Source organism: Fusarium vanettenii (assembly GCF_000151355.1).
Source record: "Fusarium vanettenii 77-13-4 chromosome 5 genomic scaffold NECHAsca_12_chr5_2_0, whole genome shotgun sequence".
Lineage (NCBI taxonomy): Eukaryota > Fungi > Ascomycota > Sordariomycetes > Hypocreales > Nectriaceae > Fusarium > Fusarium vanettenii.
In genome coordinates this window covers 729784-743594 of record NW_003315872.1, presented here as the reverse complement: position 1 = coordinate 743594, position 13811 = coordinate 729784, and the positions used below count along the sequence as shown (strand labels likewise).

General features: G+C 53.0%; 3 protein-coding genes across 3 annotated transcripts; all 3 read left to right on the top strand.

Moving 5' to 3' along the window:
- Positions 1–511: 511 nt before the first annotated feature.
- NECHADRAFT_93335 (uncharacterized protein) lies at positions 512–2429 on the top strand (the record flags this gene model as incomplete). Its single annotated transcript, XM_003048141.1, has 4 exons — positions 512–560; positions 678–850; positions 911–1324; positions 1395–2429. 4 exons carry the CDS (start codon positions 512–514, stop codon positions 2427–2429), a joined length of 1671 nt encoding a protein of 556 aa, XP_003048187.1.
- Positions 2430–8061: 5632 nt separating this feature from the next.
- On the top strand, positions 8062–10841 carry NECHADRAFT_60819 (uncharacterized protein). The gene is made up of 3 exons (XM_003048140.1): positions 8062–8167; positions 8220–8377; positions 8434–10841. The coding sequence occupies exons 1-3, from the start codon at positions 8095–8097 to the stop codon at positions 10501–10503; spliced, it is 2301 nt and encodes a 766-aa protein (XP_003048186.1). The 5' UTR covers positions 8062–8094; the 3' UTR covers positions 10504–10841.
- Positions 10842–11059: 218 nt separating this feature from the next.
- On the top strand, positions 11060–12976 carry NECHADRAFT_93333 (uncharacterized protein; the record flags this gene model as incomplete). Its single annotated transcript, XM_003048139.1, has 4 exons — positions 11060–11162; positions 11250–12301; positions 12336–12346; positions 12427–12976. The coding sequence occupies 4 exons, from the start codon at positions 11060–11062 to the stop codon at positions 12974–12976; spliced, it is 1716 nt and encodes a 571-aa protein (XP_003048185.1).
- Positions 12977–13811: the final 835 nt, after the last annotated feature.

Here is a 13811-nt window from a genome sequence, read left to right as displayed (position 1 = left end):
TCACCTTTGCCGCGATTCGTCATGCAATCTCGATGTTCTCCGCGCTAACGCGAACTGGGCTGCGATCGATATCCGATTGATCGGTCCGGGATAGGCAACTCACCTCGGGTAGCATCCTCCCTCCTCCACGATGGTCTCCCGCAGAGCAATGCTCTCCCACACACACACTTTGCCCCCCCGAAGGCGGCGCCATCCCACGCCCATCCGAACCGCCCCCCATATTTTGAGGCCCGGCTCCGGACTCTGAGATAGCCAATCGTGGACCGGAGCCGTCTTATCCCCGGCTTTTGGGCGGGGTTGAACGCCCTTGTGTTGATGAACTGACCGTCATGGGAACACTCAAAAGAGTCAGAGGACAATTGCTCCGCTTTGCGTGCTGGGCCAACATGCTTCCTTTTTTTTGCATCCTCGGATAACTACCTGTTGCCACTCTGTTTCTCCCAATTGACCCGTGTCTTGTGTGAATAACCTCAGTGAACTTGAACTGTATCTTGAGCTCATACAAACCAACATGCCTTCGAGTGAATCCGGCGAGACCATGCGGGATCCGTCCCCATACCGTGAGTAAAAGCCACCGCTGTACCATTTTCTGTGCCCTTGATTAGCAATCCCTTGTGTCTTCTTGGATCGTGAGCTTACACAACCAGGGGGTCGGAGAAGAAGCAGTACTTTATCAGATAGGATCAACCGTCTGGAAGAGATCGAAGCTCAGTCCCGCTATGAAGAAGAGGCGGCTGATCGAGGCATCGGTGCCCTTCACAACATTCGCTCGCGAACTCGAAGCCGTACAAACGAGGTTCTCGTCAATTGGGAGTTGGACGACCCCGAGAACCCATACAACTGGTCAAAGGTATGTAACTTTGGATCTAGTCTAGTAGTTACTCTGCTGACGATGGTTCTGTGTCTGTAGTCGAAGAAGAACCTGGTTCTCTTCTACACGGCCGTGCTAGTTATCAACTCCACCATGGGCTCTGCCCTGCCTAGCTTGGCCATCCCTAACATCGTCGAGGACTTTGGCATCACCTCTCAAGCCGGGAAAGTCTTGCCTATATCGGTCTACCTCATCGGTTACGTCTTTGGCCCCATTATCTGGGGCCCTTTGAGCGAGCATTTCGGCCGGAGAGATCTCAGCTTCGCCACGTTTGGCCTGTTTACTGTCTTCACCATGGCTTGCGCTCTCGCCCCCAATTGGCCTGCCCTGCTCATCTTTCGCTTCTTCTGCGGTGCCTTTGCAAGCTCGCCTATTGCTATTGTTGCTGGTATCTTGGCCGATGTGTATAATGACCCCCGAACAAGAGGGAGAGCGTTTGCCATCTTCATGGTGGTGAGTTACCCAACGTCATCATGACTTGCCAATACTTGATCAAAGAACCCAAACTAATTCGAGGTAATAGTGTACAACTGGAGGCCCTATTCTTTCTCCCATCATCTCTGGATTCGCTGGTCCTAGCATTGGCTGGCGTTGGGTCTTCTGGATTGCCCTCATCGTCGCCGGCGTGACCCTCGCTCTCATTGCTTTTCTCCCCGAGACGTACGGACCAATCCTCCTGTCTCGCCGTGCCCGCAAGCTCCGCAAGGAAGACCCAGCTTCTCGAGCTATTGCCCCTCGCGATCTTGAGTCGACAGACCTTAGACAACTCCTCACTGTGGTTCTCACCCGACCCCTTCGCATGCTCATCTTTGAACCCATCGTCAGCACTACATGTGCCTACCTTTCTCTCGTCTACACCATCTTCTACATGTCGTTCCAGGCATTTCCTATCATCTTTCAAGACGTGTATGGCCTCTCACCCGGTGTCACAGGCCTCGCCTATCTCCCCATCTTTTTTGGCGCAGCCATCACTCTGCCCATCTTCTGGGCCTGGGACAACGCCCTAGCCCGTGCTACAGCTCGCGGTGCCCCCTGGGTTCAACGTGAAGAATATCGTCGTCTTCCTCTGGCCTGCCTCGGTGGCCCCCTCTTCGTCATCTCCTTGTTCTGGCTCGGCTGGTCCGCTCGTGAAGGTGTCTCCTTCATCGCACCCATGCTGGCCGGCATCCCCTTTGGCATGGGTTTCATGCTCATCTTTATGGCCATGCTCAACTATCTCACAGACGCCTACGAGATCTTCGCCGCTTCCGCCAATGCCGCTGCCTCTACCTGCCGCTCCCTATTCGCAGTCGTCCTACCCCTGGCCACAACCCCCATGTTCCGTCGCCTTGAAATTCCCGGTGCATGTTCCCTTCTTGGAGGTCTCAGTGCCCTAATGTGTATCATTCCATTTGTCTTCATCTGGAAGGGTCCTAGCATTCGCGCCCGCTCTCGCTTCTGTATTGCGTTGCGTGAACGAAAGGAGGAAATGCAGCGCAAAGAGGACGAGGCGAGGGCTCGGCTGGAGCGTATTGAGTTGAGGGACAAGGAGGAAGAGAAGGAGAAGGAATACGTCTAAAGTGGTCTTGGCCTTGTTTAGAGTCGCCTGGTGGTTCCCAGACCGCACCCTTTCCTCCCAGCCTCTTGGTGCCCATACTGACCACTGACTCTAGCTCACTGTCCCTTGATGCCTACACCACGGCTTGTAGGATTCCCCATCTGGTCAGGGTTCTCGTTGATCGTCAGGTCTGAGGTGTCCATGGCGGGATATGCGTGTTGCTCAACACCCATTTCATTACGACACAATGTCACGAAACAAAAGCAAGGTCTTCATAGAGTGTGCGAAGCCAGGTATATCATTCGATGTTTGGATATAAAATGCGTAAGTAGTTACTTAGTTACAAGCATCGCCTTGAATACCTACAGAATTAATGTCTTTTACCAACTTCCTTTCTCAACTCCATAACACCATGCCTATCCACCTTTGACTCACACGGTTTCTCATCTGCTATGAGGCCGCATACTGATACTCTTCGTTTCGTTCTGATATAAGTTGCCAGTTGCGTCGTCAGAGCGTCGTTGCTTTCGTGCGAGTTCGGCTAGGGGCCTTCCTGCCCAGGTTATCGATCTTGAACGATTCGCACGTGGATCAGCCTCGATGAATGCCTTGAGTGCTTCGTGCCCTCTGATTTCTGCCGATCCTGTATCTGAACCTGACTTTCCCTGGTGACTGCTATTGGCGTAAGAGAGGCGGCTTTCCGGCGTAAGAAACACGTCTGTTGCCACAATACTCTCTTGAAGTAGACTGGGCGTGGCAGGTGTAGCGACGGTTTCGCCCAGGGCTGGTTCATCGCCATGACCATGGTGCTCCTCCATGACTGCCTCGTGCATCAAAGCAGATATCCGGTCACCCAAACTCTTGGTGGATCGTGGTCTTGACGCTTCACCCTCGGGTGTTGACAACCTATTCTCGCCTTTCATGCTGTTGATTTCCCTCTCTAGTACCCGAAGTTCTTCGTACCCTGACTCTGTGGGTTGGATTTCGAGTTCCGGGTACTCCAGGCGAGCCGTTTGTGAGCTAACTCGCCCTTTCGCAGGCACCTGCCCCTTTTCTGGTTGAAAATGTCTTGAGGGCATTAGTTTAACGATCTTCGACTTCACCACCTGCCCAAGTCTCGCGGAAAATGAGCGCGGCAGTGTCTGAGCACGTTGCTTCTCTTCGCCAGGGACCAAATCGGTGGCCTAATAAACCTGGCCCTCTGATGAGACAAGCTTGATCGCAAAATCCCGCGGATGAACATTATCCTTGGCTGAGGCATTCTTGTTTCTCTCTTCTCTATTGTATGATGGAAACCTCGCCCACGATCTCGGAGGACTCTCCAGATTTAGAGACGCCAAGCTCATAGCACCCTCAGTCGTGTGAGGAGTCCCGGGTCGCATTTGAGCAGCCCATCTTTGGATGAGCCATTTGGAATTGTGCTCACCAGACATCTCATCAGTTGTTGGAGTGAGCTGGGAGGTTTCTCTCTGAGTGTTCTCTGTTGAAAGAGATCCCTTGCTAGCCCTCTTTTGTGGTGTGCTGGTCACTTTCAATGATCGGTTCGATGAGGTGCTTCGTTGCTGGTCCGGAAGGGGAGTGCTTAAGCGATTGCTGCCGCTGTGCCGTTCTTCTGCCTCGAGCCTGATGGCACGTTGCCACAGGTCTGTAGCGCTTTCCTGACGTTCTACATGCGGCTTTTGGAAGATTTCTGATGATAGCGGGCTCATATGGGACCGGATGCTCAGATTTGACAGCCTCTTTCGTCTATCACTTGCTCCTTTTTTGTTGCCGACCGTGGTCTCTGGAAAACTAGGCGTAGGACTTGGCTCTCGTGAGAGCCCAGGCGTATTTCCTTCGTCGTGATCACCGAGGCTTCGAGAACTTATCTTGAACCGGATTGGGACGGTGAGGTGAATCTTGCTCATGAAGGACATGCTAACAGGCTGCCCCAAAGAGGGCTCGTTGAATTCTTCGCGGAACCGGCTTGCATGCTGACTCTTGGGCTTTTTTCGAGTGAGTAGGTCACCAAATCGCCTCTCAATCGTCCCAAGTTCGGCCTCACGTTGAAGAAAACTTGCACACTCTGATTGTGACCGAGATGCTGTATTGGGAGCGGCCTGGGTGGGGGTTTGGCCTTGGCAGCCCTGACCAAGGTCAATATCTTTGCTTCGAGGTTCACTATCATTGCTTGAGTTCTGTTGTTGTTTCTCGGAACTGTCTTGGTCCTGGGTGGATTTCGCCTGCCCTGGACGTCGTGTTAATTGACGCTGTGTGATGGGTGATCAAGAACTCACACTTGAAAGGGGACATTTCCATGCCTTCGAGTTCTTTGAGATCTAGACTATACAAATTCTGTCGAGAGCGAGCAGGGCTTGGTTGGAACTTGGATGGATAGCATGACGATGAGTTGTCGACAAGGGAGTTGCGAGTTGTTGCCACCGTTGGTGCTCCAGTTCGTTCTTGAGAAAGAGGTGAGGAACTGTGCCCAATGCGTCGAGAGCCTATCTTGGGATGAGGATCCATCTTGCATCGTTCTGAATTGAATCCACCACTTGGCTCTGCCCTGTCAAGTGTACCCGGGGCCACAGGCACTTCGTTGGCTGGTAACTTGTCATCCTTCGATACAATGTTCTGGGAGTCTGAAATCGGCTCTTTCTTAGCTGCTTCCGCAGCTACAGGTTGGCTTTCGCCCTGAGAGTTACTGATCACGCCCCCGTCTTCTTCTTCCTCTTCGTCATCGTTAAAGTGAAGGGTCGAATTGTCTCGTGAACGAAGACCCTGAGCAATCAGCCACACTCCAAGAGCCGAGTGACCATCGGCGGAAGAAGAAGCATGGCGGCTATTGAAGCTATTGTCAGGGCCCAAAATGCGATCAAGGCGAGTGGAACTATTAGACAACTGGAAAGACTTCTGAGAATGGGCTTGCTCTATTTGTCCGGACCGTGGTGTTTGTGATGGGAGGCTGATAGCAAGACCGGCTCCATCGCCTTTATCACCATCTTTCTCAGCCTTGTTGTCTCCTTCCGTAGGACTTTTTGGATCCAATACCACTTTTTTCTGGTCATCCGTGGTGTTTTGCGGCTCTGGTATATCTCTTTCGTGAGATTGCTCCTTACCAGACCGCGATACTCGGACGTCGAGGGAGGGAGATTTGTTGACACCGAATTCAATGGCGTCTCGAGGTCCAGCACTTGGCAAGCCGAGGTTGACTATGGATGCTATGCAGCGAATGCCATGCACAGGCTTGTTTTCCATGTCGTCGTCTGGTTGTTCTGTTTGCAGCTCATCCTGGATTCTTTGACGCATCAGACGCCTCAACTCGGCTCGTCGTGCGATCTCCTCGTCACTATTGCCAAGAGAAGTAAGTGATGGGTTCTTGGTACTCGAATCGTGAGACATGGTTCGAATGAGCTTGTTCCGCACGGCGTCAAAAGCGCAGCCTCCCTTCTTGGCTGCGTGGGGTTGATCCTGATCGCTGTCGGAATCGTCGTCGAGGGGGTGATGGATAATGGAACCATTGTCATAGGAGCCTTGATGATTTGGCATCGCCCATGGAGCATCAGATAGCCCAATCAGTGAAGGTTGGTGCTTTAGCTCCGAGTCTGCTTGTCCCTGCCCAGTAGGTGAGGTTGAAGAGGGAATTGGCTGAAGGGCTACATCTTGAAGGGGGGGTGATGATGTTCCTGGGGTCATGCGATGAGGCCTGCAACAGCAAAACAGCGTCATTGGATTTGTCTGGAGAAAGCCACAAAAGAAGGTCGAGGATGAATGATGGTGTTCCAAGAAAGCATTGGTTTCATGTGCCCGTGAAGGGCCAAGAACGAGGACGACCAGAATGGAGATGAAGAAGACCAAGAAAGACGTCCAAAGGTTGAAGGACGAGGAATCCAAGGGTCAGTGGAAGTAGAATAGATGGCAGGGAAGTCTTTGTCGAGGTAGGTAGTTATGTCTGCGGCTTCTCTCAGGTTGTTCTTTCCCTACCTATGAGGGCATTCGCGCCATGCCTCGTGCACAGTGGAGTTGCCTCTTGCCTTGCTCTACCGAAAGCATGATAAGAGGTAAGGAAGGAAAGCACAAACTCATATCTTGCATTTTGGTATCATTTGTTCCCCTTGATCCAATTGTATTGGATCGATGCCAATGGGTCGTCATCTCCCCAGTTCGTTTCCATTTTGTAACACCCATTCACGGGACCTTAGGTATTTGATGCAGAGTTTGGTTTCCGCCCATGGCTCCTTGATGCTTGATTGGAGCAGCTACTGGGAGGCATTGCAGTCATCACGGAAGCAGTTTGGAGTTTATGATCATCATCGAATTGGCAATTGAAAAATGGCGGCAGTTTACTACGTAGTAAAGTAGCAATCGCAATCCAATCATGCTCGTACGCGAAGGTTTCACCTTGAAGAAACATAGCTCATAATCCTAGACGGAACCTTGCCCAATAGATGTCTAGGTCAAAAGTGCCACGAATCAAGGTAAAGGGCCTCAAAATCAAGGTGAATTCCGATTATGGTTATCGGGCTACATGATTCGCGTCCACAGCCTCCCCTTCCCAACAATTCGTGGCGGGAGGGGTTGGTAAACTCAGACATGGATCCATGGAGTCATGATGTCTCACGTAAGGACTAAGCCTCTCAACCGAACATCGAGAGAAGCCCGATAGAATGGCCGATTGACCCCGATATTGCCCGGTAGCTACAGTTACATAGACCGTAGGTTCAAACACTCGTAACACCAAGCGCAGAGAGACAATGATGGGGCACGTGGCATCTTCAGCGGCACGCGATGGCAGGAGACGATGAGATGGACTCTTGGTGGGGAGCAAAGAACGGTCGATCAGACAACAAAGTGGCAAAGAGTGGGTGCAAAGGCCGATCTACGGCGGCGTAAAATTTGGCCTCAGATCCTTAGCTTGCTCTACGGCGTCTCAATGGAGAGAAAAGGGCTTGGGTTAATGAGGTGATTGACCCTCGGGAGCCGAGACCAAGCACGCCTTCGCGGACGCCTGCTGGCCCCGCCCCGTTCGCCCTGCGAAAACGGTGCAAACCCTTGCAAAAAGCTGCAAAGCTGCTGCAAACTGCCCCTCCATTAGCGTCGCCGACAGCCCGCAAGCCGCCTGAGAGGCCCTGGACATCCACTCCGGCAACCGCCATCCCCGGCCAACCAACCACGGCACGCCTGTTGTGCGAATACGTGAGATTGCGCAGATTGAGGTGTTGCTGTCGTAGGATGGAGGTACGTACTGCCATGAGCATGAAGATCAGAACTTTGAAGCTCCCCTGTGTGTTTGTGTCTGAGGTGGTGCCAATGAGCAGCCAATTCATCACATTTTTACCCCTCCCCCGCTTTCGGCCTGGTCTCCCTGCCTGAGATTTTCGTCTCAAAAACATTTTTCTACCTCCGCTCCTTCCCTTCTTCTCTTCTTCTTCTTTTCCTCTTCATCCTCTCTTTGCCCTCTGTTCTCTCTCGAAAAGGATCTCTCAATTGATCCAATTTGGTACAGGCAAGGGCTCTGAACCAATCTGTACGTGAAGCTCCCTCTTCAAGCTCCCCTCCAGCTCTTGCGAGCCGACTGCCCCTCACCCCGCCCTTCTCCCCGCCTGCTCCGTGCTCCCCACGCTCTCTGACGAAAACTCTGCTTCTAACATCTACAATAGCATCTTTCAAAACAAAAGAATCATCCAGATACGGATAAACCGCCAAGATGGTTCAGTCCGCGATCCTCGGTTTCCCCCGTATGGGTGTCAACCGTGACCTGAAGAAGGCCACCGAAGCTTGTCAGTCTCACTGAAAAATATCTATCTGGGCCTCACCGCTAACAAAGCTTAGACTGGGGTGGAAAGATCTCCCAGGCTGACCTCCTCGCTGAGGCCAAGCGTCTCCGTCTTGCCCACTGGAAGATCCAGCAGGATGCCGGTGTCGATGTCATCCCCAGCAACGACTTCGCCCTCTACGACCAGGTCCTTCACCAGATCCAGGACTTTGGTGTATGTTCACCTCATACAATCTTATGTCATAAGCATGTGCTGACCCCACCTCTCAGGCCGTTCCCGAGCGATACACCAAGGATGGTCTCGACCCCATTGACCAGTACTTCGCCATGGGCCGTGGTCACCAGAAGGAGGGCGTCGATGTCCCCTCTCTGGAGATGGTCAAGTGGTTCGACTCCAACTACCACTACGTGAAGCCTACCCTCCAGGACAACCAGACCTTCACTCTCACTTCCAGCCCCAAGGCTGTCAATGAGTTCAAGGAGGCCAAGGAGGCTGGCATCCCCACCCGCCCCGTCCTCGTTGGTCCCGTCTCCTTCCTCCACCTCGGCAAGGCCGACCGTGGTCAGTCCGTCGACCCCATCGACCTCCTCGAGAAGCTTCTGCCCGTCTACGAGCAGCTCCTTACCCAGCTCAAGGAGGCTGGTGCCGAGACTGTCCAGATCGATGAGCCCGTCCTCGTCTTCGATCTCCCTGCCAAGACCAAGGCTGCCTTCAAGCCCGCCTATGAGAAGTTCGCCAGCCTGGGTGACAAGATCCCCAAGCTCGTCTTCACCACCTACTTCGGTGACATCGTCCACAACCTTGACCTCCTCCCCAAGGAGGTCTATGGTGTCCACATCGACCTTGTCCGCAACCCTGAGCAGCTCGAGAAGGTCCTCGGTGCCCTCGGCCCCAAGACTGTCCTCTCTGCTGGTGTCGTCGACGGCCGCAACATCTGGAAGACCAACCTGAAGCGCGCTATTGAGATTGTCGAGACTGCCATCCAGAAGCTCGGCAAGGACCGTGTCATTGCCGCCACCTCCTCTTCCCTCCTCCACACCCCTCACACTCTTGCCAGCGAGAAGAAGCTGGACCCCGAGGTTGCCGACTGGTTCTCTTTCGCCACTGAGAAGGCTTCCGAGATTGCCCTCATTGCCAAGGCTGTTACTGAGGGCCCTGCTGCTGTCCGTGAGCAGCTTGAGGCCAACGCCAAGTCCATCCAGGCTCGTGCCACCTCCCCCCGAACCAACAACCCCCAGGTCAAGGACCGCCAGTCCAAGATCACCGAGCAAGACTACAACCGCAAGAGCGAGTTCCCTGCCCGTATCAGCCAGCAGCAGAAGAAGCTGAACCTCCCTCTCTTCCCCACCACCACCATCGGCTCCTTCCCCCAGACCAAGGAGATCCGTGTCCAGCGAAACAAGTTCACCAAGGGCGAGATCACCCTTGAGGAGTACGACCGCTTCATCGAGAAGGAGATTGATGAGAACATCAAGATCCAGGAGGAGCTTGGCCTTGATGTCTTCGTCCACGGTGAGCCCGAGCGAAACGACATGGTTCAGTTCTTCGGTGAGCGCCTGGATGGTTACACCTTCACCACCCACGCCTGGGTTCAGTCTTACGGCTCCCGATGCGTCCGACCTCCTATCATTGTCGGTGACATCTCCCGCCCTGCCCCCATGACTGTCAAGGAGTCCAAGTACGCCGTTACCGTCTCCAGCAAGCCCATGAAGGGTATGCTCACTGGTCCCGTCACCTGCCTCCGATGGTCTTTCCCCCGTGACGACGTCCACCAGTCCGTCCAGGCTGAGCAGCTTGCTCTCGCCCTCCGTGACGAGGTCGTCGACCTTGAGAAGGCCGGTGTCGACGTCATCCAGGTCGATGAGCCCGCTCTCCGTGAGGGTCTCCCTCTCCGCTCCGGTGAGGAGCGTGACGCCTACCTCAAGTGGGCTGTCAAGGCTTTCCGCCTGTCCACCACTGGTGTCGAGGACTCCACTCAGATCCACTCCCACTTCTGCTACTCTGAGTTCCAGGACTTCTTCCACGCCATCGCTGCCCTCGATGCCGATGTTCTGTCCATCGAGAACAGCAAGTCTGACGCCAAGCTCCTCCGTGTCTTCGTCGACTCTGCCTACCCCCGCCACATCGGCCCTGGTGTCTACGACATCCACTCCCCTCGTGTCCCCAGCGAGCAGGAGATCAAGGACCGCATCGAGGAGATGCTTCAGTTCCTCAAGCCTGAGCAGCTCTGGATCGACCCTGACTGCGGTCTCAAGACCCGCCAGTGGAAGGAGACCAAGGAGGCTCTTAGCAACATGGTTAACGCCGCTAAGTACTTCCGCACCAAGTACGCCCAGTAAATATCAACCCATGCTGTGTGCTTGAGGGTTGAAGGGGAAGGTGGCGTATGGTGATGATGATGATGACTGTGTTAATAAGGAGTGTGCTTTTATGTGGAGGCTGAATCTGCGGATCAGCTACGATTTCAACATCGGCGTTTGGGGCTGGTCAAAAAAGACCAGTAGTGTTTGTGGAATCCCAAAAGTTAACCTACGGATACGGAATGATATTGGGAATGGGACGGATGGTTTGGCGAGCATTCAACATTTGCATATACCCTCCCAATTGGGAGCAGATGGAGGTCTAAAATCAACAAATTGACCTATTTTTCATAATTATGAAACCCTTTTCCAACCTGCCTTAGTGTGATTTGAGTGTTTTACCAAGTAAATTGTCTCATGTGCATCTTGAGGTTGTGGACTTGAGTTGTGGTGTTGCTGACCATCGTGCCAAACATGCGAGGTCACGTGCTCACGCGTGTCAGAAGGCCCCACGTCACAACACGCTCGCCTTGTCTCTCAGGTGAAGAATACAATTGACACATGCAATCAGCACCTTGGTGTGTCGCCCGCCAGGATGCCTCCCATCATCATCCTAGACTCTGATGATGACGAGGACCATAGTTACTCCCCGCCTCCAAGGGGGCCAATCTCGCCTGCTGGAGCTGAGGCTGCGACAAGTAATTCTTCAGGGCGTGTAAGCCGCGCGACAACATCAACAGATCCGTCCTTCTTCCGGAATATCTACGACGAGCAGAATGACGCAGCTCGAACTTATGTTCCAGAAGGGACGACCCGATCTTACAACCAGGATCAACTCTCAAGCTCCGAAATGACAGCACCAGCACCATTCAAGCGTACCGTAACAGGACTGGTTGAGCCATCGTCACTCGCCTCTGTCACAGACCGCACAGGCGCAAAAGGGCAAAAGGCCCAGTATGGAAACACCCCGGATGAATTCACGCAGGCGTCAACACCAGGGAGGAAGAAGGCACCCACGGCCGTTATGGATGATCCCTGGGATGTACCGAGCTCTCCTGAAGTTGGGCAGAGACGCCCGAAAACGAAGATTCGCATTAAACGCCGAGAGCCACAGCAGACTTTGGGGTCAACTTCAAAAACCACATGGGACCTACTAAACACGAAGTCTGGAAGGAATCCAGATCCAGTTCATGACGGGCTAGAGATCTCGCCATCGGGGAGGAGAAAACGAAGGAAGGTGGACTATCCAGAAACATCCCTTCAAGGATCCAATGAAGTTGACCTGGTCACCATTCCCTTCAGCAATGACAATGAAGGACGAGAATCACAGCCAGCGCCAACACCCAGCATGCTCCCGCCCACGCTACCAGTCATGGACGATGTTTCTTTCTACATCGCCCCAAAGCCCTTGACTGAAACTCAAAAGATGGAGTACGAGAGTGTGCATATGCCATCTAGCGACAGTCTAAACCAACCATTACCCCCGATTTATCAGTTCAACATCCAGAACATCGGTTCAAGCGACGAGGCAACCAACGTTAACACCCCTCGGAGCATCGGGACTTGTCTGATGAGCACCGCTCCAATGCCGAGCACGGCCCCGGTGCCGTCGAGTATGATGGACCCGCTGAGGATGGCGACTGGGCAGTCTGTTGGACTGAGGTGGGATTCATCACCCGACGTCATTGCTGGGGGCGAGTCACCACCAAGGGAGAAGCAGCCGAGACAGCGAGAGCGTCAGAGACGTGAGAGTCCGGCTGAGCCAGTGGTTGATGAGGTGCCAGAACCGACCAGAGTCGACCAACCAAAATTACCAGCTGTGGAGGAGACAAGGGCAGTCGACAACGAGCCGCAGCACCTGGAACCTCCAGCAGAGCCTCCGGTAGAGCCCCTGGTAGAACCTCCGGCGGAGCTTCCCACGGAACCAGACCCGAAACCCCCCGCCAAAGCAAAGAAGCCGAGAGGGCGACCAAAGAAAAAGGCAGCAGCAGAAGAAGCTCAACCGGTGGATCAACCAGAAGCGACACCAGTCACGAAGCCAAAGAAGAAGAGAGGCAGGCCAAGGAAGGCGGGTCAACCTGCAACAGAAACGAAGGAAGCGAGTCCACAAGTCGAGCAGCTGTCTGTTGGCAATGCGGTTCCTTCCGCCAAGGTCACTAAGCGATCTAAGGCAAAGCTTGAAACACAGCATCAAGTCGAGGAGGTCAAGATCGACGATGAGCAGGAAGAGGAGAGCAAAGAAGCCATGGATAGCCGAGATGACAAGGCTGTGTTGCAAGAATCCAAACCAAATGTTATTAACAAGACCGGTCCCAGCGAAGACGAGCCTTCCAAGCCCCCAGAAGATACGGCAACGCCAAGAAAGGAAGAGAAAGAGGAGAAGCCAGCAGTCTCGAGCAAGACCACGACTCCCTCTCGAGGACTATCGGCAATCCTCAACAAACCTGTCTACCGAGTTGGTCTGAGCAAGAGGTCTAGGATTGCACCTCTGCTGAAATGTTTGCGCAAATGAGATTGTTTGGAAACTACAGTAAACACCTGTACCCCAGAACATGGCTCGGTTTGGTGTACACGCCAACTTTGGCCCATAGACATGGGCATCGAATTGGTTGTATTGCTAGGATATGCGATCAACAGGCTACTCATTACCAAGGGTGGGACTTGTCTGAGAGAAATAGAGGTTTGGACGAGAAACGAGTACATCTAGAATACCCAAAATAATTCACGATCATGACATGTAGTTTCCTGAAGCTTTTGGAGGTGTCTGGGTCAACTTTGTAACACACGGTATGGAGTCATACAGTTCATTGCATTTCGCATCTTGGACAGCTTCCATACTCCCTAGGCTCTAAGCTGTCACACTGACAAACCTATTTGACAACTTCCTTGAAATGCAAGCGCCCTTCCAGCTTGAAGGATAGCCTTCCCGGCACTTCTCACCCAACAGAAGCCAGACCACATCGAACTTGTCGGTTTGGTCACAGAAATGTTTTAGGTCAAAGGGATATCGTCAAACTGGCAAAGTCTTCTAGTTGAATCAGTTTGATGGTCCCAGATATGCTCATCAAACTGTCATTGTTGCTAAACATTCATGTTTCCTGGAAAGAGCGCCAGGATTGTTTCCAAATACAAGCCTCCCTTGCAATCGCCATCGTTTCAACCTGTTGATTATTGCCGCCAACAAAGGTATGTTCCCAACCAACAAAGAGAGAAAACTGTCCCGAAGCAAACCCTAGGGAAGAAATGCTAGCATCCTGTGTATAAACACAAACTATTGGGTAGTTCCTAGCTATTGATTGTTAGTTGTGGATGTTTTGTCCTCCCAACGGATGTTGCTTGCCGATACA

What these genes read in the sequence shown, in the direction of transcription:
- NECHADRAFT_60819 (XM_003048140.1), top strand. Translation starts at nt 8,095, where the DNA reads ATGGTTCAGTCCGCGATCCTCGGTTTCCCCCGTATGGGTGTCAACCGT. An exon ending in GAAGAAGGCCACCGAAGCTT is followed by an intron (nt 8,168 to 8,219) that starts GTCAGTCTCACT and finishes AACAAAGCTTAG; the next exon opens with ACTGGGGTGGAAAGATCTCC. An exon ending in ACCAGATCCAGGACTTTGGT is followed by an intron (nt 8,378 to 8,433) that starts GTATGTTCACCT and finishes CCCACCTCTCAG; the next exon opens with GCCGTTCCCGAGCGATACAC.